The following is a 25,565-nucleotide window of genomic DNA, read 5'->3' on the forward strand; positions in this document are numbered from 1 at the left end:
ATTCTGTTAGCAGAGAAGCCAGTATGAGACAAAGGGACCCCTAGAACTTCTAGCCCAGGATTGTTCCAAACCTTGACCTTTGCCCACAGAAACATCTAAAAGTTACTTGTTGTACTATTTGCTCCACACACAGTCACCCAGCGTCCACCTGGCTCATTAGAGGTTTTCCTCTTTCAGTTTCCTACTATGCTGGAACACTGGGAACTCACACTGAGATCAAGAGAGTGGCAGAGGAAAAGGTTACTTTGCCCTGTCACCATCAGCTGGGGCTTCCAGAAAAAGACACCCTGGATATTGAATGGCTGCTCACTGATAATGAAGGGAACCAAAAAGTGGTGAGTAGACTCTTGGCTAGAGCACCTCTCTTCCTTGTCCTCTTACATACAGTTGCGCTCTTCAGCCTTCTAGCTCTTCTCCCCGAGTCTGAAAGAATGTGCTGTTCTCTCTCATCTGGCTTCTACCTGAAGAACTCCAATATAGAGCTTTAGAAAAGAAAGGACTGGAGGTTGTGGCACACACCTAAAATCCTAGCATTCATGAGGTACAGGCAGGAAGATCTTGAGTTTGAAGTCAGCCAGGGTTCAAACCTGTCTCCAGACAGAAATGGAAAAGTGCAAAAGAGCATTGGGGTTGTGAGGATAAGCGTCCATGGTCTTTGGACCAGCCAGCAGTACCTCAAAGCCAGCTGGCATCTGGAGAGGGAATCTGCCCTATGAACACCTGGGTTTAGGAAGGGGAATGAGATGCAGCAACTTGATCCTGTAGTCAGCGCTGCTACAGTGAGATGAGAGACAGGAAAATCCCCAGAAGATCGAGGCCAGCTAGCCCAACATATGCAGTGGCAAACAAGAGACCCTGCCTCAAGCAATGTGGAAGGTGAGGACTGGCACCTGAGGTTGTCCCCGGACCTCCTTATATGCACATAGCATGCATGCCCACACTCACAAGTCCACATCACACACACACACATACACACACACACACACACACACACACACACACAGAGAGAGATTTTAAAATCTATAACTTGGAGAAGCTTGTAAATTTTCCTTCCTTGAACTGTGCTTTCCCTGATTAAAATATGAGGCTGGGGTTGGAGAGATGAGAGATGGCTTAGCGGGTAAGTACTTGCCTATGAAGACTAAGGACCCATGGTTCAAGGCTCAATTCCCCAGGACCCACATAACACAGATGCACAAGGGGACATGTGGAGTTTGTTTGCAGTGGCTGGAGGCCCTGGTGCACCCATTCTCCCTCTCTCTCTCTCTCTCTCTCTCTCTCTCCCCCTGCCTCTTTCTCTATCACTCTCAAATAAATAAATAAAAATAAACATTTTTTTAAAATGAGGCCACACGTGGCGGTGCACACCTTTAGCCCCATACTCAAGAGGTAGAGATAGGAGGATTGCCATGAGTTAAGGCCACCCTGAGACTACATAATAAATTCCAGGTCAGCCTGGGCTATAGCAAGACCCTACTTTGAAAAAACAAAACCAAAAAGAGAGAGAGAGAGTGTGTGTGTGTATGAATGTGTTCCTTCCTCCATTCTGTCTCTACTAATTATACAAGATGTCTCATTTGGGGAGATGCTTAAAGTTTTCACTAAAAATAAATGTCAGGATCATGCTGGAGTTTAGTTCACTCAAGTGACCATCCACATCACCTTATTCTGATGCTGCTTGTCATTTTGTTCTAGTGCGTCCTTCTCAGACAACCTGTTCTGTGAAGAGCAAGGTCACCCTAACCTGAACATGTTTCTTCAAACAACATATTGGTCAGGCCTAGACATGATATTCTAAGTTCTGAATGAAATAAATAAGAGTCTATACTCCCATAACAAAAATCCAAGAATAAATCTGATAGACTGTCCTCTGTCCATACTTGAGTAGGGTTTCTGAGTTCTTAACTGGGCATCCCGTGGACGTTCCTTTCAGTCCTTGTAAAATCTGTTAGGAGCAAGAATCCTTCTAAATCAGTTCAGTGAAAAATCTCTGATGTTTGGTATCTAATCACACTGGTCAACCCTCAGCCATGCTGTGATCAAGCCAGTAGAGCTTCCCCCTGATGGTTCTTCTTACTGTTCCATCCATTCATGTCCACCCTGCCCCGAACCATAAGGTCTACTTGTCCTTGTTGGGATCAGAGCTGAGCATAAGCTCTCTCCCCCCACTCAAGACCCATGGCAACAGTTGTTCTGCCTATCCTCATGACCCCAGTTACCATCTTGTTTCTTTTTCTTTTGTGCTCTATTCTGTTTTTTTTTTTTTGTTTTTTTTTTTTTTGGTATTTCAAGGTAGGGTCTCACTCTGGCTCAGGCTGACCTGGAATTCACTATGGAGTCTCAGGGTGGCCTTGAACTCACAGCGATCCTCCTACCTCTGCCTCCCGAGTGCTGGGATTAAAGGCGTGCGCCACCACACCCGGCTCTATTCTATTTTTTGAGATAGGGTTTTGCTCTAGGCCAAAATGACCTGGAATTCACTATGGAGTTTCAGGGTGGCCTTGAACTCATGGTGATCCTCCTACCTCTGCCTCCTGAGTGCTAGGATTAAAGTTGTGTGCCACCACACCCGGGTCCAGTTGCCATCTTTAACAAGCATCACACGATGTTTTTCTCCCTTGTGTATGTGTTGTTTGCCACTGCTCGTCTAGACCAGCCTTACACTTTCAACACTCACCCAAGAATTTTCATTTGAACTAAAGAAACAATAGCTTCTGCGCTCTATATCCAAGTGAGTGAGAAAGTTTAGGGGCTAGAGAGATGGTTCAGTGGATAAAGCACTTGACTAGCCGGGCAAGTGTGACGGCTAAAATTTCATTCCAGTATCCAAGCAAATGCTGGTGGGTTAGACATGATTCCCTTGGGAAAGTGTATAGGCTCGACTTGCCCAATCAGGTAGCTTTGGGTTCAACTGAGAGAACTTGTCTCAGGAAAGCAATAGAGGAAAACAATGGACAACACCTTTGCTGTACACATGCCTACACTGTGTCTACATGCCACAAAGAGAGAGAGAGAGAAGCCAGGAATGGTGACGCACACTGTCAATCTCAGACCTTAGGAAGCTAAGGCAGGAGTTTGAGATCAGCCTGGACTACAGAGTGAGTTCCAGGTTAGCCTGGACTAACATGAGACTCTGTCTCAAAAAAATACATATTTTAAAAGGGGGGGGGCTAGAGAGATGGCTTAAAGGTTAAGGTGTTTGCCTACAAAGCTAAAGGACCTTGGTTCAATTCCCCAGGACCCACATTAGCCAGATGCACAAGGTGGCACATGCATCTGGAGTTTGTTTGCAGTGGCTGGAGGCTCTGGCATGCCTCTCTCTCTCGCGCTCTCTCTCTCCCCCCTCCCTCTTTCTCACTCTCTCAAATAAATAAATAATGTTTAAAAAAAATGAGAAAGAAGCCAGGCGTTGTGACACATGCCTTTAATCCCAGCACTCGGGAAGCAGAAGTAGAGGATCACTGTGAGTTTGAAGCCATCCTGAGACTACATAGTTGTCAGCCTCAGCCAGAGTGAGACCCTACCTTGAAAAAAAAAAAAAAAATTTGAGGAAGGCTGGCCTGGGGAGATGGCTCTGTGGGTAAAGAGCCTGCTGTGCATCAGGGCCCGAGTTCTGACCCTAGCATCCACATAAAATGCGGATGTGGTGGTGTACACCTATAATCACAGTACTGAGGAGGTGGACACAGGCAGATTCCTAGGACTACTGGCTAGCTACTATAGCAGAATGGGTAAACTCGAGGTTCAAGGAGAGAACTTGTCTCAAAAAATAAAGTGAAGAGCAATTGAAGATTCCAATGTTGATCTCTGGTCTCCACACACATGTATGTGCATGTACACCCATGCATACACATATGCCCACACACATACATGCACAGCACTCATATACACATGCCCCCCCCCAAAAAAGTAAGAAAGCTAATGTAGATTTTAAAAGTTCACTTACATGGCTTTATGCACTCACAATTCCACACTTATCTTCAGCTGTTTATCTAACGATGGCCATTAATTCAACTGCTCAGATCACACAGCTTTCTTTAGCACTTACCCGTGCCATGCTATGTATCATAGAGACGGAGAGAGGGAGGCTAGTTATATGCAGATACAATTTTTTTACTACATATTATCCCATTTAATTCTCAGAACCAGGATTATAGGATTACTAGGTTCGTCTTGCAAACAAGGAGCTGAGTTATGTTCACCTGTGCACACACACACACACACACACACACACACACACACACACATACACACACTTAAAGTGAGCAAATTGTCTAAGCTCACCTAGTTTGCATTTAAAAAAATATTTATGGACTGGTGAAATGGCTTAGCCATTAAGGCATTTGCCTACGAAGCCTAAGGACCCCAGTTTGATTCCCCAGGACCCATGTAAGCCAGATGCACAAGGGGGTGCATGCGTCTGGAGTTTGTTTGCAGTGGCTGGAGGTCCTGCTGTGCCCATTCTCTCTTTCTCTCTATCTGCCTCTCTCTCTCTTTCTCTCTTAAATAAATTAATTATTTTAAAAATATATCTTTAAAAAATATTTATTTTAGAGAGGAAGGGTAGGAGAGAGTATGTGGACATGCCAGAGCTTCCTGCCTCTGCAGACAAGCTCCAGACACACTCACAATTTAAGGTGTTGGGCTTTACATGGATTCTGGGGATTCAAACCCAGGCAGTCAGGCTTTGCAAGCAAGTGGCCTTTAACTGCTGAGCCATCTCTCCAGCCCATAGATATATTGTCTCCATAAATAATTTGAAAGTGTAATATGTGTTATGTGGTAAATAAAATATGGGGAGACAATTATTCCAGATAGAATGGTGCAAAAGCCTTGATCTGCAAAGATTTCATAATATTACTCAGAATGGTGCATACTTTAAAAGTTAACATTAGCCAGATATGGTGGTACACAATTTTAATCCCAGTACTGGTGGGGGGGGGGGGTGGAGGGTTGGCAGAGGTAGGTGGATCCAAGTGAGTTCAAGGCCAGCCTGAGACTACATAGTGAATTCTGGGTCAGCCTGGGCTGGAATGAGACACTACCTTGAAAACCTTAAAAAAAAAAACCCACAATTTATCCTTGTTTATTTCTGTAATTTTCACTTAATACTTATGAATAATAATTAAAAGCAAATAATGAAACCTTAAAGGTGGAGCCACAGGAAAGAGAGGGTTACTATATAACCGAGAGCATATGACCAAGAGGAGATGGAAGAGGGGCAAGGTCAAGGATAACTTCCTGTAAGAGAGCTTGTCTAAAGCTTTGATTGCTTCTTACCATGTACCTCAGGTTAGTCGCTAATTTCCCTTCCTACTCCTCAGCTTCCTGAATGATGGGATCACAGGCATGTACCACCACACCTAGCCAAGAATAAGGGTTTAAAAGGACAGCCGTGGGTAGTTGGGAATCTCAACAGGGAGATAAATAAATAGTAGGTCTAGCTGCCAGAATTGCACGACTACCAAGGTGTTGGGAATAGGATGAAGGTGGCTGAGAAGACAGGAAGGCTGGAATGACGCTGGGCTTAAATAAGTAGGCTAACCACTGACGCAGATCCTAAGTTTAGCTGTGCATCTCAATCCGAGAAGAAATGTGTTATCTCTTTTGTCTGGGATGCTAAGAACAGGCAGGGAACATCTGGGGGTGGGTAGGCAGTCAGGAACATTTGTACTTGTCTGGGTTTGTCATGATAGCATGGTTACATGAACTCTGGAGCTTTCTTCCTTGTTCTAAGGGTGGAAATACCACATATATATACAATTTTTTGTTCTCAAGACAGAGTCTCGCTCTAGCCCAGGCTGACCTGGAATTAGTCTTAGGGTGACCTTGAGCTCATGGCAATCCTCCCTCTGCCTCCCAAGGGCTGGGATTAAAGGCATGAGCCACCCATGACCGGCTCAACTGTATTTTTAAGGTAAAACTAGCCACTTTCCCCAAGGCCAGAGACACATTTGAAAATTTTCCCTTTTATTTGTTTTCACATTAAAAATTAGAAAAGGGTCAAGTGTGGTTGCGCACACCTTAAATCCCAGCCCTAGGGAGGCAGAGGTGGTAGGATTGCCATGGGTTCGAGGCCACCCTGAGACTCCATAGTGAATTCCAGGTCAGGCTGGGCTAGAGTGAGACCCTACCTTGAAAAACCAAAAACAAAAAATAAATAAATAAATAAAAATTAGAAAAGGGAGGGTATTACCATAGGATATTTTTTATAATCATGGAAAATGTTAATAAAAATTGAGAAAAAAATTAGAAAAGGGCTGGAGAAATGGCTTAGCAGTTAAGGTACTTGCCTGCGAAGCCTAAGAACCCTGGTTTGATTCCCCAGTACCCAAGTAAGAAAGATGTACAGGGAGGCACATGGATCTGGAGTTCATTTGCAGTGGCTAGAGGCCCTGGCATGACCTTTCTCTCTCTCTCTCTCAAATAAATATTTTTTAAATTAGAATAGAGGACTGGAGAGATAGATGGCTTAGCAGTTAAGGCACTTGCTTGCAAAGCCTAAGGACCCAGGTTTGATTCTCCAGGTCCCACGAAAGCCAGATGCATGTGGTGGCATGTGCATCTGGAATTCATTTTGTGGTGGCTAGAGGCCATGGTGTGCCCATTCTCTCTCACTCTTTCTTTCTCTCACCCTCTCTGTCTCTAATAAATAAATTTTTAAAAATTAGAACAGAGATTTTCTAAATCTCATACCTAGTCTCTCATACTTCACTTTTTTTCCCCCTTTCCCTATGAATTTGAGCAAGAAAACTTTGATTTGAAGCAGACAGAACCTGCATCCATCTGCATTCAGAGCAGTTTTGCAGTTGCTGCACAAGCCATAGCACAGCAGAACAACTGCCAAGAAGTGAAGTTGATCCATCTGTTCCACACATCCCAACAAACTGACGTAGGTCCTCTAAGAATGTCACGAAACAACAGCCTCACAACAGCTGTGATTTATATAAATTGTTGTTCCTTGTTCTATCACACTCCAGTGAACAAACAACTTAGTCTCAGCACTATTTTTTCTAAAATTAAAAACACAAGGGGGCCGGACATGGTGGCCCATGCCTTTAATCCAAGCATTTGGTAAGCAGAGGACCGCCTAGAGTTTGAGGCCACCCTGAGATTACACAGTGAATTGCAGGTCAGCCTGGGCTAGAGTGAAACCTTACCTCAAAAACAAGCTGGGCGTGGTGGTGCACGCCTTTAATCCCTTGGGAGGCAGAGGTAGGAAGATCACCATGAGTTTGAGGCCACCCTGAGAGCACATAGTGAATTCCAGGTCAGCCTGAGCCAGAGTGAGACCTTACCTGGGAGGCGGGGGGAAGGACGACACAATAGGGCCAGGAATGGTGGTACATGCCTTTAAACCCCACAAAGGGGGGGGTCAGAGATAGGAGGATTATTGAGTTCTAGACCAGTCTGAAGACTACAGAGTGAGTTCCATGTCACCGTTGGCTAGAGTGAGACCCTACCTCAAAAATCCAAAACACACACACACACACACACACACACAATGAGATGGCTTAGCAGTTAAGGCACTTGCCTGGAAAGCCTGAGGACCAAGGCTCAATTCTCCAGTACCCATGTAAACCAGATGAACAAGGTAGTACATGCATTTGGAGTTCATTTGCAGTGGCTAGAGGCCCTGGTGCACCCATTCTCTCCCTCCCCATCTATCTAATAAATAAAGAAAATATTTTAAGAAGAAAACACAAAAGCCAGGCATGGTGGCACATGCCTTTAACCCCGGTACTTGGGAGGCAGACATAGGAGTATCACTGTTGCATTCAAGGCCAACCTGGGACTACAGAGTGAGTTTCAGGTTAGTCTGGACTAGAGTAAGACCCTACCTCAAAAAAAAAAAAAAAAAAAAAAAAAAAAGAAGAGAAAAGAAAGAAAAGAAAAACAAACCCAAAACCATGGGGTGGAAAGGAGGAAAAGAAAAAGAAGCCTGGTGTGGTGACATACGTCTTTAATCCCAGCACTCAGGAGGCAGGGGTAGGAGGATCACTGTGAGTTCAAGGCCACCCTGAGATGAGACTACATAGTGAATTCCAGTCAGCCTGGACTAGAATGAAACTCTGCCTCAAAACAACAACAACAAAGAAATAATGGACAGGTGCTGAAGAGGCACCTACCAATAGGGTCTGCCTGCGAGAACCCAGGGCAGTCTAGACCACAGGGTATCTTTGACTTATGTCTCCACATCTCTGAAGCACCTAGTTTCCAAATCTAATTTTTCTCTTTTCTTTTCCTTCCTTCCTTCTTTTTCCTTCCTCCCTCCCTTTCCCTTCCTTCCCTCCTTCCTTCTGTCCTCCCTCCCGCCTCTTTCTTTCTTTTTCTTTTCTTGGCTCTTTTTTGAGACAGGGCCTGCCTCCTATATCCCTGTCTGTCTTCCAACTTGCTGTATAGTCAAGGTGAACTTGAACTCTCAATCCTCCTGCCTTTACCTTTCCAGTGCTAGACTACCAGCATAGCCACCAGTCCTGGCCCCACAGTAGTGGTATTTGAAAATGAGAGGGCAGTATTGAATGAAAATGTCAGGAGCATATTATCAGTTACCATGTTAATTTCCCTGACTCTTCTGCCACCACCTTCTGCCTCTTCTTCCCCAAGACAGTAAGCGAGTTCTTCAGAGCAGGAGCTGTCTGTCAGGCCCCTGCTCATGGTGCTGGCCCAGCTTAGTACAAAGAACATGCCGAGAGTTGAGGAAACGTTTTTCTTTGAGACCTGGCAAAGGCAAAGTGGTTGATGACACCCACCGAGGAGCTTTGATATAATGGAGACAGAACTGATGGGGATTGTACTGGATGGATTTGAGTCTTTTCAGGAAAGCTGCAGAGCAGCATCACGTGACCCAGGAGGGTTAAGGAGCTCAGAGTGAAACAATTTACAACAGTTGCTGCCAGGAATGTGCTAGGAAGATTTGCATATGCACGCATGCGTGCAGTAGGACAGTTCTATGTAAAGTGTCTGCGAACTCTTCCAGCCCTCTCTTCCGGCTTCTTAGTCTGCTCACGTTTCTGAGCCAAAATCAAATGTCACCAACTTTTCTTTTTTGGGGGGTGGTATTTCGAGGGGGGGGTTGCTCTAGCCCAGGCCACCAACTTTTCTGGGATACTTCCCGATACATTCCAAATGAATGCTTCTGTTTTCTTTTTCTTTCTTTCTCCTTCTGTGTGTTAATCCCACTCCATTATAATTACTTAAAATTAAGAACAGACTTTCTTTCATCCGGATGGCTCCTCTAAGCCTGATGGAAGCAGTCGCTCCAGGCTAGCTGACGTTGATAGGAAGACCTGAGTGATGCGGAGGACAAAAGCTGCAGTGAGGATGCAGTGAGGGTGGCCAGGGTCAGCGTGGCGCCTGGGACTAACCGGGAACCGGAGTGACACAGTAGGAGCATACAGGGCAAGGTTCAACAGCTAGAGGCTGTGCTTCAGGCAGATAGGAATCCGGAGGTGTTTTTTTTTTTCTTTTCTGTTTGAGAAATCCAAACCTTGGTCTCCTTAACTGGGAAAAAAAAAAAAAACATATGAAACCTGTAGCTGTTTTTTTCTTTTATGGAAGGCAGAACTATGATTTGTCTATGTAGGTTATTTTCAGTAATCTTCATGAAAGAGAAAAAAAAAAATGAAGGAAACCAAATAATGACATAGCCCTCAGTATCAGACCTGAATTTCGTTGTTGTTGTTGTTTTGTTTTTCAAGGCAGGGTCTTGCTGTAGGCCAGACTGACCTGGAATTCACTTTGCAGTCTCATGGTGGCCTCAAATTCCTGCCTCTGCCTCCCAAGTGCTGGAGCAAAAGTGGGTGTGGGTGTGCACCTCCACACCCAGCTCAGACCTGATTATTCACCTGATTATTAATGTCCTTGTCCCTTCTTCTGGACTCTGAACTCATAAAAACAAAACAGATTTTTTTTTTCAGTTTTAGCTTTTCTCCTCCATTTTAACCTGTTAATGGATAATTAAATATACACAGGAAACAGAAATAAATCACTGATTTATAACAATGAACAAACTGGGTGTGGTGGCACATGCCTATAATCCCAGAATTTGTGAGGTGGAGGCCGGAGGATCAGAAGTTAAAGGTCATCCTCAGCTACACAGGGAGTTCAAGCCAGTCTAGGCAAGAAACCCTGCCTCCAAAAAAAAAAAAAAAAAAAGCCAGACACCCACCATTAATCCCAGCTCTTAGAAGGCAGAAGCAGGAGGATCACTGTGAGTTTGAGGCTACCCTGAGACTACATAGTGAATTCCAGGTCAGCCTGGGCTAGAATGAGACCCTACCTTGAAAAACCAAAACAAACAAACCCAGAATACAGAAGATGGCTATAAAGACCTATGTTCAAATCCTGGTTCTGCCACCTGTGTATGAAATGAGAACACTAACTACTTGGACAGGGTGCTACTTGAAACATTGTTGTCATGCAAAAAACACTTAGCACAAGAAGTAGGGTATTTTAAAGAGATTACACACAAGTGATTTTCAGAAAATGCAGAAGATAGAAAAAGTTAAGAAGGGAAAAGTAACTTTCTTCTCCATCCTTATCTATTCTATCAACTCTCCTTAGAATCAACTACTAGTGCCACTTCCTGCATACCTTCCAGAAATATCCTAAGCTTCATGTATACATAACTATATACTTTGCAAGCTTTTCTCCTTCCCTTCACTTAGATGTGGGACCTTCAGGGGCTGGGAAAATGTCTTAGCGGTTAAGGTACTTGCCTGCAAAGCCAAAGGACCGAGGCTTGATTCCCCAGGAACCACATAAGCCTTATGCACAAGATAGCATGTGCATATGGAGTTTGTTTGCAATGGCTGGAGGCCCTGGTGTGTCCATTGTCTCTTTATCCGCCTCCCCCTGTCTCTGCCTCCCCCCTCTCTGCCTCTCTCTCTCTCTCTCTCTCTCTCTCTCTCTCTCTCTCTCTCTCAAATAAACAAAAATAAAAATATTTTTTAAAAATATGTGTGATCTTCAGTATGTAACACAAAATGGAACAGTTCTGAGCATTTAATGAAGTAATTAGTACTTTATAATTGCTACACACATACTTTATTTTTGGAAGGAAAAGCAAGGCCTAAGCAAAAGGATTGTACTTTTATCAGAACAGATGTCTCTTAGTCTCTGAGAATCAGCCCCAAGCTTGACTACTCTGTGCTGCTGGCACTAGTCCCATTGTTTGTTTTATACAGGATTTTGCTTTGTCACCTAGGCTGGTCCTTAGCCTCGTCAGTGCTGGGATTATAGGTTTGCGTTACCACACTTGGCCCTCTTCTCACTTTGACAGCAGAAGGCTGACAGCCACACTGCTTGACTCCACCTTGGTCTGTCCTACAGGTGATTACTTACTCCAGTCGCCATGTCTACAATAACTTGACTGAGGAACAGAAAGGCCGAGTGGCCTTTGCTTCCAATTTCCTGGCAGGAGACGCCTCCCTGCAGATTGAGCCTCTGAAGCCCAGTGATGAGGGCCGATACACCTGCAAAGTGAAAAACTCAGGACGCTACGTGTGGAGCCATGTCATCTTAAAAGTCTTAGGTAAGGTAGGACCCAAAGGTGTCTGGGAGGGATACCAAAATGGAGCCTGCTAGTTTAAAAAAAAACACGTGTCTATGACTTCGTATTCTATACTTTGAAATACTTCATCTACTTCCCAAATCCCTGCAAAGAAGCAATTATGTTTTATGTTTTAGCTATAATGAGAAAAGAACATATAATTACAGTTTTTCATGATAGTTTTTGTTGCAATCAGTTTCCTCGTTGCTGGTAAAAATCACCCAACCGGGCTGGAGAGATGGCGTAGCGGTTAAGCGCTTGCCTGTGAAGCCTAAGGACCCCGGTTCGAGGCTCGGTTCCCCAGGTCCCACGTTAGCCAGATGCACAAGGGGGCGCACGCGTCTGGAGTTCGTTTGCAGAGGCTGGAAGCCCTGGCGCGCCCATTCTCTCTCTCCCTCTATCTGTCTTTCTCTCTGTGTCTGTCGCTCTCAAATAAATAAATAAAAAATTTAAAAAAATAAATAAAAAAAAATCACCCAACCAAGAGCAGCTTGTGGGGAAAAGGTTTATTTGGCTTACAGGCTTGAGGGGAAGCTCCACAATGGTAGGAGAAAATGATGGCATGAGCAGAGGGTGGACATCACGCCCTGGTCCATATAAGGTAGACAACAGGAACAGGAGAGTGTGCCAAACACTGGTATGGGAAACTGGCTACAACACACATAAGCCCTCCCCCAACTATACACTGCCTCCTGAAGATGTTGATTCCCAAATCTCCATCAGCTGGGAACCTAGCATTCAGCACACCTAAGTTTATAGGGGACACCTTGCGCAAACCACCACATTCCACCCCTGGCCCCCATAAGCTGATTACCATCCATGTTAAAATGCAATGCATTCATCCAATTTTTAAAGTACCCATAGTTTTTATCAATTCAAATGATGTTTATATATCCCCATAGTCCAAGATCTTTTAACTGAGCCATAGTACCAAAAAAATCCCTCCAAAACCCATAATGGCACAGAGTAAACATTCACACTGCAAAAGATGGCATTGGGCATAGCAAAGAAATATTTAACCAATACAAGATTTAAAACAACCAGGGCAAACATCAAACTCTGTAGCCTCAAGTCCAACAACTAGCCAGTGACAAATCTCCAAGTCCAATAATTCTAACCAGCAACAAGTCTCTAGTATTCCAATTCTGCCCTTCCAGCTAGGCTACTCACAGTCCTGCAAAACTTCACTGGGGCTGGCAGCTTTCCTTAGCAGCCACCTTGTGATCCTGGCATCTCCACTGGGTCTCCACTGCAATCCGTGGTTCATCCTCATGGCTCCACTGGGTCTCCGTTCAAGCATCCAGCAAAACTGCTCATAGCCATTTCCAAAACACAAGACCGTGTTGCAAACTCAATGACCCTCTCTTTCCTGCATTTCTTATATTGCGCAATACCAGGTAGGGTGCCAATTTGTTGATCCAAGAGGAATAAAGCAGACTTTGAAGAACAGGGCACTCCTTCAGTACTGAGGCCTCTTCAAGAGTCTACATTCTTCCTGTTGCCCCAATGTAGGTCAGCAAGCCCAATCTCAGAGGTTGTAATCTTTCAATTGCAGCTGAACAGGCAGCAGTTCTCCGAAGATTTTTCTGTTCCATATTCCTCTGCTTACACCAGTTCATTTCTATGCAAAGCAACCCTGCACAACTTCTAAGAACACTGGCATAACAGCAAGCTTCTCACACAAACTGCTAGCCCAGTCTAGGCAAAGCTCTTTCTAACCATCATAAGCCAAACCTCTTAGTCCATAGTTCATCCTGCATTCAAACCTGTCAACTCTGACCAGAATAGTCTATCAAGTTGTATTTACAGCACTGCAAGGCATCTCTTAGGCCAAGGTTTCAAATCCTTCCACATTCTTCTGGAAAATCAGCTCCAAGAGGCCAAAGCCACACAGTCAGGTATCTAGAAGCAATCCCATTCCTTGGTAACACTTTACTGTTGCAGTCAAGTTCTCATTGCTGGTAGAAATCACCCAACCAAGAGCATCTTGTGGGAAAAAGAGGTTTATTTTGGCTCACGGGCTCGAGGGGAAGCTCCACAATGGCAGTGGGAAATGATGGTATGAGTAGAGAGTGGACATCAACCCCGGCCCACAAAACATGGACAACAGGAAAAGGAGAGTGTACCAAACACTGGCAGGGGAAAACTGGCTATAATACCCAAAAGCTCACCCCCAAAAATACACTCCCTCCAGGAGGCATTAATTCCCTAATCTCCATCAGCTTGGAACCTAGCATTCAGCACACCTAAATTTGTTTTTGTTTGTTTGTTTTTGTTTTTGTTTTTCGAGGCAGGGTCTCACTCTGGCTCAGGCTAACCTGGAATTCACTGTGTAGTCTCAGGGTAGCCTTGAACTCTCATTGATCCTCCTACCTCTGTTTCCCGAGGGCTAGGATTAAAGGTGTGCACCACCACGCCTGGCCAGAATACCTAAATTTGTGGGGGAACCTGACTCAAACCACCAGTTTGTTTTAAAGTTTTAAATATCCTCCATTTTCTTTGTTTTGTTTTGTTTTGTTGAGGTAGGGTCCTGATCTAGCCCAGGCTGACCTGGAATTCACTATGTAATCTCAGAGTGGCCTCAAACTCACAGAGATCCACCCACTTTTGCCTCCCGAGTGCTGAGATTAAAGGCATGTGGCACCACCACGCCCAGCTTCTAATATTTTTTATAGTATCCTTATATTAAATTTAACTGGTACCACAGGCCTGTATTCCCATCTCCTCAGGAGACTGAGGCAGAGGTATCAAAGTTCACAGTCTACAAACTAAGTAAAGAGTTCAAGATCAGCTTGATTACCTTAGTGAGACAGTGTCAAAACGGGGAAACAGCATGTACCTCACTGATAGAACTTGCCCAGCATGCAGGATGCCCTAAATTCAATCCCCAGTACCAAAATCAAAAAACTGTAAACCTTTTGTTGTTGCTATTTTGGGGTTCTGAGGATGTAAGCCAAAACCTTAAATATCAGGTGATCTATCACTGATTGATATCCCCACCCCCACATTTATCTTAAACCTCTGAGATGTTATTCTAATTCCCTTCTGCTCTTGGAGCTAGGGAGATGGTTCAGTGATTAGAGGAGATTGCTTCCAAAGCCTGCCAGCCCTAGTTTGATTACCCAGTACCCACATAAATCCAAATGCCACAAAGTGATGCATGTGTCTGGAGTTTATTTGCACAGCAAGAAATCCTGGCACACCCATCTTCATTCTGTGCGTTTTCTCTCTCTCTGCTTACAAATAAAAATAAAAAAAATAGGGCTGCAGAGATGGCTTAGCAGTTAAGCACTTGCCTATGAAGTCTAAGGACCCTGGTTCAAGGCTCGATTCCCCAGCTTCCATGTAAACCAGATGCACAAGGGGGCACATGCATCTGGAGTTTGTTTGCAGTGGCTGGAGGCCCTGGTGTGCCCATTCTCCCTGTCTCTTTCTCACATAAATAAATAAAAATAAACAAATAAAAATTAAAAATACAAAATAAAATAAAAATAAATATTAGCAGGTAGTGGTGATACACGCTTTTAATCCCAGCACTTGGGGGTCAAAGATAAGATCACTGAGTTTGAGGCCAGCCTGGGACTACAGAGTGAGTTCCAGGTCAGCTTGAGCGAGAGTGAGTGAGACCCTACCTTGAAAAAATCAACAGCAAAAAATATTTTCAGGGCTGGAGAGATGGCTTAGCAGTTAAGCGCTTGCCTGTGAAGCCTAAGGACCCCGCTTTGAGGCTCGATTCTCCAGGACCCACGTTAGCCAGATGCACAAGGGGGCACATGCATCTGGAATTCATTTGCAGTAGCTGGAAACCCTGGCACGCCCATTCTCTCTCTCCCTCTCTTCCTCTTTCTCTCTCTCTCTCTCTCTCTCTCTCTCTCCCTCTTTCTCTCTCAAACAAATAAATAAAAATGAACAAAAAAAATTTTTCAAATTCACTTCTGGCCAGGTGTGTTGACTCACACACCTTTAATCCCGGCACTCAGGAGGCAGAGGTAGGAGGAACTCCATGAGTTCGAGGCCTCCCTTAGAATACAGAGTGAATTGCAGGTCAGCCTGGACTAGAGTGAAACCCTACCTCAAAAAAAAAAAAAAAAAAAAAAAAAGGTACTTCTGCACTTTGACATTAGGAATTACTACTGAGTTTTGTGGCTTACTTGAGAGGCTATATATAGCAGGAGGATTGCCAAAAGTTTGAGGCTGGCTTGGGCTACAGAGCAAGACCCTGTTTCAAAAGACAAAACAGAAAAGAAAAAAGAAAACAACTACTAAGTTCTACTTACTTACTTTTCAAAGTAATGATCTTCTATCCCTGTTTTGTTACCAGTAAAATTACAATTAACTTTCTTAAAATTTCTAATAAGTAACAGTGTCCCCTGTTTTTCAACCTTTGTGTGTGTAACATATACCACAACAGGTATGTGTAAGTCAGAGGACAATAACCCCAACCCCAGGTGTTGGTCTTCACCCTCCACTTTTTTTTTTTTTTAATATAGAATGCTTCACAAATTTGCATGTCATCCCTGTACAGGGGCCATGCTAACTTCTCTGTATTGTTCCAATTTTAGTATGTGTGCTGCTGAAGCGAGCACCACCCTCCGCCCTCCACTGTGTTTCAGATAGGATCTCTGATTTTCTACTGCATTCACCAGGCTCACTGGCCCAAGAGCTTCCAGGGGATTCTCCTAAGTCTGCCGCCAATCTCGCCATAGAATACTGGGACTATAGACAATCTGTGGACACAGTGTGGGTTCTGGGGGTCTGAACTCAGGTCCCCACATTTGTGTAGGAAGTGGTTTACTCACTGAGTCCTCTCCCTCGACCCTCTTTTATGAGACATGCTATGGGAGTCCCTGCATCCATCACTGAATCTTATAGCACCACTAGTAGCAGTTAAGAGTGGTGTGTGTGTGTATGTGTGTGTGTGTGTGAGAGAGAAAGAGAGAGAGAGAGAGAAGGGGGCAGGATATGCTGCCTTCTGGAATGCAAAGCATGGCTAGTTGAACTTCAACTTAAAATTGAACACAAGTCAAATAGTCATAAAGACTGGCAGGCTGAAGAAATAGCTCAAGAGGACAATTTTTCCACTAAAATTTAGTATTTGAAGAATCTCAATGATTGTATTTTCCTCTTTTGGCCAGTGAGACCATCCAAGCCCAGATGTGAATTGGAAGGTGAGCTGACAGAAGGAAGTGACCTGACTCTACAGTGTGAGTCATCTTCTGGCACTAAGCCCATAGTGTACCACTGGCAGAGAGTCCGGGAAAAGGAGGGAGAGGACGAACATTTGCCTCCCAAATCCAGGATTGGTGAGTGGTCTTCCTACAGTAAGCTGGGTCAACAGGACAGTCCTGTAGTCCTGTATTCTCCAGATGCTTGGTTAGCAACTCACTATGTCCTTGAATTTGCTGCTAAACTTCTTGTTTGTTTTTTTTCTTTTATTTTCTTTCTTTCATTTGTTTGTTTGTTTGTTTGCTTTTCCAAGGCAGAGTCTCACTCACTCTAGCCCAGGCTGACCTGGAATTCACTATGTAGTCTCAATGTAGTCTCAGGGTGGCCTTGAACTTCATGGCAATCCTCCGGCCTCTGCCTCCCGAGTACTGGGATTCAAGGCATGTGCCACCACCTCTGGCTATTTTTATTTATTTACTTGATAGAAAGAAAGAGACAAATAGAGAGAATGGGCATGCCAGGACCTCTAGCCACTGCAAATGAACTCCAGATGCATGTGCCACCTTGTGTATCTGGTTTACGAGGGCCTAGGGAATTGTACCTGGGTCCTTGGTTTTGCAGGCAAGTGCCTTAACTGCTAAGCCGTTTCTCCAGCCCTGTTTTTTCTTTTCAAGACAGAATTTCACGTAGCATTGCTATATGTACGGACTCTGTAAGTGTATTTCTATGGTACTCTCTGAGTGTAGGGACTTACATAGCCCAAGCTGGCCTTCAACATTTGGTCCTTCAGCCTCTACTTCCATGTGGGATTATAGGCATGTATCATCATATTCAGCCTGAACCTCTTTCTGTTGTTGTTTGGAGACAGGATCTTATGCAGCTCAGGTTGGCACTGAACTTGCTATATAGCCAAGAATGGCCTTGAACTCCTCATCATCCTGCCTCTACTTCTCAAGTGCTGGGATTTCAGGAGTTCACCACCATGTGCAAGCTAGCTGTTAAACCTCTTAAACTTCCATTTTCTTCATCTATAAACTAGGAAAAGAGAAAATTTGTTTTAAAATGACAAAGTAGGAGAGAGAGAAGAGATGGGCTACATAAATCCACTATATCTACTATCTTGACTGTTCACAATCTTTTTTTTTTCCCCAGCAGTAGGCCTTGTGTGCTCTAGGCCACTCTATCACTGGGCTATAATTTTAGCCCCCCACCCCTGTTTGGTTTTTTGTTTGTTTAAGGTAGAGTCTCACTCTAGCTCTGGCTGACCTAGAATTCACTTTGTAGTCTCATGGTGGCCTCAAACTCACAGCAATTCTCCTACCTCTGCCTCTCAAGTGTTGGGATTAAAGGTGTACACCACCATGCCCAGCTCCAGCCCTCTCTCTACATTTTGTTTGTTTTGAAAAAGGGTCTAAATTTCCCAGGCTAGTCTTGAACTCACTGTGTAGCTCAAGTAGACCTTAAACGTGTGACCCTCTTGCCTCAGTTTCCTGAATAGCTGGATTATAAGCTTGGGCCCACAAACCAATGTTCAGTTCTTTGTAGGTTTGAGGATGCATTACAATTTAAAAGTTTTCTCGGGCTGGAGGGATTGCTTAGTGGTTAAGGGGTCTTCCTGCAAAGCCAAAGGACTCAGGTTTGATTTCCCAGGACCCACATTAGCCAGACACACAAGGGGCACATGCATCTGGAGTTTGTTTGCAGTGGCTGGAGGCCCTGGTGTACCCATTCCCTCTCTCTCTTCCTCTCTTTTAAATAAATAAATAAATATATTCTAAAAGTTTTCTCATGTTCCACAAAGAGGTGTTTTCTATCATTTCATCCCATGGAGCTATCTTAGATATCTTAGGTACATATGTAGTATGTACTACAGCAAACAATCTAGTTACCATCACTAAAGGGATTTCCTGTAATTGTTCCTGCTTCTATAGACTACAACAACCCTGGCCGTGTTCTGCTGCAGAACCTCACAATGTCCTACTCTGGGCTCTACCAGTGCACTGCAGGCAATGAGGCTGGGAAGGAAAGCTGTGTGGTACGAGTGACTGTGCAGTGTAAGTATCTCAAGGGTTTTTGTGTTTGCTTGTTTGTTTGTTTTGAGGTAGGGTCTTACTCTAGCCCAGGCTGACCTGGAATTGAATATGCAATCTCAGACTGTCCTCAAATTCATGGCAATCCTCCTACCTCTGCCTCCTAAGTACTGGGATTAAAGGCAAGCGCCACCACACCTGGCTCAGGTTTTTCTTTTTGTCCTTTCTTTTGTGGTGCTGAGGACACAACCCCTGGCCTTCGGCATACCAGGCAAACACTCCACACTGAGCTCTACCCCTACCCTCCAAAGAGTCTTTTGGTTTCATTGTGAAATTTCATTCTTGCATTGTGGCTTAGTATAAGGCATTTGTCATGAATAAAACTAAGTGCAAGGGTCTCAGAGGATAAAATAAATAAAAATAACTTCAGACAGTGGATCTGTTTCCCTTTTTCAGAATGTAAACAACTGTACCTAGGACTGTGCCTGGCTTAGGATAGGCAGTTAATAAATATTTAGTATACATAAAAAAGAAAAATAAATAAATATTTAGTATATAAATGAAAGAGCATATGTTACTCATGTGTGAATCATAACTACCTTGATTTTTGAATTTCTAGGAGCCATGGGTAATCCCAGAGTCTTTTTGTTTTGTTTTGGTTTTGTTTTTTGTTTTTTCGAGGTGGGGTCTCACTCTAGCCCAGGCTGACCTGGAATTCACTATGGAGTCTCAGGTGGCCTCGAACTCATGGCAATCCTCCTACCTCTGCCTCCTGAGCTGGGATTAAAGGCTTGGGCCACCATGCCCGGTCAGAGTCTTTTTTAAAAAATATTCTTATTTATTATTTATTTGAGAGAGTGAGAGAGACATATATATATGGAGAGAGAGAGAGAAAGAATGAGCACACCAGGGCCTCCAGCCACTGCAAACCCAAATTCCAGATACATGAACCACCCTGTGTATCTGGCTTTACATGGGTATGGGAAATGGATCCTGTGTCCTTAGGCTTTGCAGGCAAGTGTCTTAACTGCTGAGCCATCTGTACAGCCCCCCCCTCCCCATAGAGTCTTATACTGTCATTTATATTCTTTTTATTTTACTGGCAAAAGGAAGAAATTAAAGAAAGCAAGGATTTGGCAGGTCTAAAAACTGCCCAAATTTATTCTGTTGTGGTTGACAGATCTTTGAACATATATAGTAATTCAACTTTCCCAGGCCATCTTATCATGTGAACTAACTAACCATCTAAAGTCGGGGCTAATTATGAGTAAAGTTTTTGGTTCGGTAACTGACTTTCAACTGCAAGAGTATCGAAAGGGAATCATACACAGGAGAGGGAACAGGAGCTCCTCCGGAGTCACCTTCAGCGTTGTTTCGTGCGTTCATGTGTTTCCTGGCTTATGTTTGGCTTCCTTGTGCTTCTGCCTCTGAGAAAACAGATGTGCACAGCATCGGCATGGTTGCAGGAGCAGTGACGGGCATAGTGGCTGGAGCCCTGCTCATCTTCCTCTTAATATGGCTGCTAATCCGGAGGAAGGACAAAGAGAGATATGAGGAAGAAGACAGACCTAACGAAATTCGGTAAGCTTTCCTACTTAGACAGAACTTCCTTTCCAGAGCTAGTTCCACAGTACTCAGTCAGTATAAATATTCTGAACCAAGAGTCTGTAAAAAGGATTATGCTAGTAGGCAGGACATTACAGTCTAGGGATAAAAGATACAGTTGATCTAACTTTATTGTAAAACTGTCTCAACTTTACATTACTTCTGATCCATATCTACTTACAAAGGACACATAATAACAGATGGGTATAACATGCACGACACAACAGGGTTTAAGTCCACAAACCCTAAATTAGAGCAGATACCACCTAGACCATCTCAAGTTGATCTGTGTCCTCGCAGTGTAACAGGCTAGACCTCTGGGCTAACAAGATAAGCATTTGCCTAAACCAATCATTATCTCTTATGAAATGAGGAGGTGCTTAGTTGCCTAAATGGTTGTCTTCTGATGGTATTTGAGGTTTGCTACTTGAGGAATTTACTGGGACACCCAGGAGGAAGTAGCCTTGGTGGACACTGTCACAGTCCTGCCAAAACTAAACTAACTGCTGGTTTTTTCCCTTCAGAGAAGATGCCGAAGCTCCCAAAGCCCGCCTTGTGAAGGCCAGCTCCTCTTCCTCAGGTTCTCAGAGCTCACGCTCCGGTTCCTCCTCCACACGCTCCACTGCGAACAGTGCCTCACGCAGCCAGCGGACACTGTCCACGGAAGCAGCACCCCAGCCAGGGCTAGCCCCCCAGGCCTACAGCCTCATGGGGCCAGAAGCAAGAGGTTCTGAACCAAAGAAAGCCCACCATGCTACCCTGACCAAAGCAGAAACCACGCTCAGCACGATTCCCAGCCAGAGCAGAGCCTTCCAAACTGTCTGAATCCAAGTGGACTTGACCTGTGCTTTTCTAGGAGTCAGGGTCTCAGGACTCTTCTAGTCATTGGAGCTCACTCACCAGCCACACAACTCCCTCAGCCAGCTAAGAGGTCATTTAAGTAGCAGTGAACATCACATGGAACGGGTTGATGAGCACTTTCCCTATGGGGCACCAAATAAACAAAAGGATATAAGCTGATCATCTCATTGTGCAGTTAGACCAGAGTGTGGGGTGGGGGATCATTTGCTGACCAGGACTTGTGGGGAGAATATTAAGGAAAGGTGAGATTGAATAACTAAAACCATCTCACCTAGGATGTTTTGAATCAATGTTTCAAGTCATCATTGTCAAGAAGAAATGGGACCATGTTCGTAAATTTTCTATTCATTTCTATAAACTTATTGGATAATTGTGATTATTCAGATAGTCAAACAGAAACCCACAGCCTTATATTATGCCTACCTGCACCATGTACCAGGCTAACTACTTCTAAGAAATTCAAAAAAAGAAAAGAAAATGAAAGAAAGGAAGGAAGGAAGGAAGGAAGGAAGAAAGAAAAAGAAACATGTTTCTTCTATATTGACTTGATTTCATGTGTCATAAGGTTTGGATATTAACTGCAGAAGTATTTGAAATACTGGGAGATGGAGAAAAGTGAGTTTTTCTTACTTTGACAACTACTTCCTACTTCCATTGAACCCTAAAATAAGAGCTAAGAAAAGAGTCGAAAATGTGACAAGAATTTGTGAAAAGCTTTCCATTGTAATGTTCAGAGAATTGCTAATAGACATAAAAATATAAACTGGAGCAATTGTGAGTTTCTCCTCAAATATGATATCTTTAAGGACTTTCCAGCTGGATAGTTTGAGAAGAAACAAACATTCACTACACATCATTTCTCGGTGTTCTTAAGAAAAGTATCTTATAGACCTAGGGATGTTGAAAGATCACTTGGCATACCAGTATGGTCTCTTCCTGAGGCCACATGAAACCAGTATTTCAAGACTGACTGGACTGGAAAGAGAGATCTGCTAAGATGTCAAAAAGTGATATCAGGAAACTGAATATAGCACCAAACTCAGAGCATCTCCATTTCTTTCATTTTAGAAATGTAAACCTGAGACTTCTGATGACCCTAGGCCTTAAAGTATCAAAAAGATCATTTTCTAAAGGCATGATCAGTGCATGCCAAAATCATTCCCTCCTGAAAAGCTGACACACAGCAAACCTCAGTGTCTTCCCAACTTGAGCTTCCAAGGAGGCCTAGACCTGGGCTAAGAGGAAAACAAACTAACATTTAGGGAAGAGAGGGTAAGAATAACAAGGGGTGATGGGACAGGGTTCAGCTAACTTCAGTTGTCAGTATCTTGGAGGGAAGTAGCAGAAAGGATTCACCAGAAGAATTACTGAGGCATCTGATGCACAGGAGAGGAAGGTGTCCAGGAAGTAAAAAGGAAGCAGCAGCCTTCGGTATAGTTTTAATAGCTTTGACTTCTAGGGCTGTCTATAGCACAGATGCTAAACTTGAGCTAGCCTCCAAGGAACAGGACATGAATGTCAGCTGACCGCCACTGGTAGAGCAGAAAGGGCAGCAGGCTAGAGGGAAGAGCAGCACAGTGCATACTGTGGTAAAAACAGTCTCTAAAACGAGAACCGAGTGCTTAAAAGGAAAAGGTTGATCTCTGAGACGGCCACATTTCCCGAGTTCCTCATTTGTACATTTAATTCTCACAATAATGTCCTCACAGAATATAAATTCATTTTATTCTAAAGTCCACAGGAATTTATCCTGGGGTTAAAGTATCTTTGTTTTTGGTGGGCCTCACGCATGCTAAGGTGAAAGTTTAACCTGTGCTTCATCTTTTTCTAAAAAAGGTAGAAAACAAGAGACACTGAGGAAATAATCAAGAATGTCTGCTAGTGTAAAAGAACTGGCATATCTGAAATGCTTCTCATACCAACTCTTATCTCATTGTAAGATTAAAAAAAAAGTACTCTGGCTGCATTTTTGTTCTTCTTGGAGTATGGTATCCAGGCAACCTATCTCTTCTGCTATGTAATTCAGACACTTCTCACTCCTGGAGTACCTGAGCCAGACAAGTTTACAGTGGAGGCTGCAGCTGTGCCCTCACTAGCAATTTTCTCTTATTATTTTCTATCTTTGAGCCTAAGTTTTCCTGCCTATGTTTTGAAAGCAGGAATCAATTCCCTTTGTATGAAAAGGAGTTTCCAATTATTTAAACATGTTTTCAGAGACTAATATCATTGAATATCAAATTGTTTGGAAACCTATTCACAATGGAAAACATCCAACACAGAACACAGATTATACTAAGAGCTGCAAACTTCTGAGACATAAGGCGGTAAAGTCTCAGCAGTGACTGAACTCCTCTCTCTGAGTCAGGCACTGGGCCTCTGGGTTTATGATAAAAGTCAGAGCCTCTACCATCTGATGGGTTTGCAGATTACATATTGACTGATTTTCCAGGAAACAAACAGAAAATGATAATGTAACTACATAGCAGAAGAAAGCTAAGTTTGTAAAAGAAAATGCAGATGGAATAATGTGGATGTTTAAAGAATAGCCACTCCAATAAAATATTATAAACCAAACTTAGTTATAAAACAATGAAACTGATGTCTTTGTCGTCAACTTGTCTAAAAAGAATTTCAGAATTGCTGTTCCAAAAAGATATTTATATTTTGGTTCATTTTTGGTGTTAAGTTGTTTATGTTTCAATTTTAACTCCTGAGTTGCGTTGTAAATGGGACCTCGAGAATCACCAAGTCTTTATTATAGATCCATTTACATCAGTAATTAAAAACAAGTAAATAAATGTGACCTGTGGGAGAGACTGAAGCTCCTGGAACCTGCACTGGAAATGTGTTTATAACCTTGTTCCCAGAAGAACAGAACTCAGGCTAAATATGATCTTTTATTCATTGATTTCAGTCACAAGAATACACAGTACTTTTTATTCTTTTCCTCTCAAGGTAAGATGTTAAATAGCACAGATGGAAGAGTTGCTGCCCTTAAGGACTTTATCAAAAAAGAGCTAAGGAGATGGCTCAGCAATTAAAGGTGCTGGCTTGCAAAAGCTAACAATCTGGGTTCAATTCCCTAGCATCAACATAAATCCAGATGCAGAAAGCTGGGTGTGGTGGCACACACCTTAAATCCTAGCACTTTGGAGGCAGAGGCAGGAGGACTACTGTGAGTTCAAGTCTACCCTGAGACTACAGAATGAATTTCAAGTCAGCCTGGGCTAGAGTGATAGAGCGAGACCCTACCTCGAAAGACAACAACAACAAAACAACAAAAAACAAACAAAAAAAAGAAGAAGAAGAAGAAATAGAAGAAGAAGAAGAAGAAGAAGAAGAAGAAGAAGAAGAAGAAGAAGAAGAAGAAGAGGAGGAGGAGGAGGAGGAGGAAGTGATGCATATATGTAGTTCATTTGCACTTTCAAGAGACCTGGGAGGGGAGCATGTGTGTATGCAAATAAAAGTACTAAGCTAGCTGGACGTGGTAGTGCACGCCTTTAATCCCAGCACTTGGGAGGCAGAGGTAGGAGGATCAACTTGAGTTTGAGGCCACCCTGAGACCACATAGTGAATTCCAGGTCAGCCTGAGCTAGTGTGAGACCCTATCTTAGAACACCCCCCAAAAATTACAAAAAACAATACTAAGCAAGTATTTTGTGCCATAGTGAACAAGAAGAAACACACACTAAGGGATTCCATTAAATCTGAAAAGACAAGTATACACTTAGAGATTTGCAACACTCTGAAAACAACTCCACAGAGGTCCAAAAAATAATAGCAGCACTAGTACTTATCGCTGAAATGTCATGGGCCACACATTCTTTTGTTCGTTCTCTCTCTCTCTCTTTCTCTCTCTCTCTCTCTGACAGGGTCTCACACTTACCCAAGCTGATTTTGAACTCATGGCAATCCTCCTACCTCAGCCTTCTGAGTGCTGGAATTAAAGGTGTAAATCATCACACCCACTGCTCGCTCTCGCTCTCTCTCTCTATGTGTGTGTGTGTGTGTGTGTGTGTGTGTGTGTGTGTGTGTGTATGTAGTTGTCATTATTGTTTTTTTTTTGAGGTAAGGTTTCACTCTAGTCCAGGCTGACCTCTGGAATTCACTATGTCGTCTCAGGGTGGCCTCGAACTCACAGTGATCCTTCTACCTCTGCCTCCCGAGTGCTGGGACTAAAGGCATCTAAAGGCATGCACTACGATGCCCGGCTTCTCTTTATATTTTTTATACAGCATCTCATGGCCCAGACTAGCCATGCACTATAGATAAAGCTGAGGGTGACCTTGCACTCTTGAGCTGCCTATGAGTACTGGCATTATAGGGGAGCAATACCATACTGGCTCCTC

General features: G+C 43.5%; 1 protein-coding gene and 1 non-coding gene across 2 annotated transcripts in view; one reads left to right on the forward strand and one right to left on the reverse strand.

The window, feature by feature from the left end:
• LOC101600171 (CXADR like membrane protein) overlaps nucleotides 1-23,811 on the forward strand; it is a 107,943-nt gene extending 84,132 nt beyond the window's left edge. Inside the window, exons 2-7 of the mRNA XM_045145437.1 lie at nucleotides 178-335; nucleotides 11,335-11,536; nucleotides 16,690-16,857; nucleotides 18,652-18,774; nucleotides 20,190-20,331; nucleotides 20,880-23,811. Coding sequence (XP_045001372.1) covers nucleotides 178-335; nucleotides 11,335-11,536; nucleotides 16,690-16,857; nucleotides 18,652-18,774; nucleotides 20,190-20,331; nucleotides 20,880-21,180 — 1,094 coding nt within the window. The 3' untranslated portion in view covers nucleotides 21,181-23,811. The remainder of the gene's footprint in view (nucleotides 1-177; nucleotides 336-11,334; nucleotides 11,537-16,689; nucleotides 16,858-18,651; nucleotides 18,775-20,189; nucleotides 20,332-20,879) is intronic.
• Nucleotides 16,035-16,140, reverse strand: LOC123459687. The gene has a single exon (XR_006636445.1). It is a non-coding gene; the product is annotated as a U6 spliceosomal RNA (small nuclear RNA).
• Nucleotides 23,812-25,565: the final 1,754 nt, after the last annotated feature.

This window comes from Jaculus jaculus, chromosome 3 (assembly GCF_020740685.1).
Source record: "Jaculus jaculus isolate mJacJac1 chromosome 3, mJacJac1.mat.Y.cur, whole genome shotgun sequence".
Lineage (NCBI taxonomy): Eukaryota > Metazoa > Chordata > Mammalia > Rodentia > Dipodidae > Jaculus > Jaculus jaculus.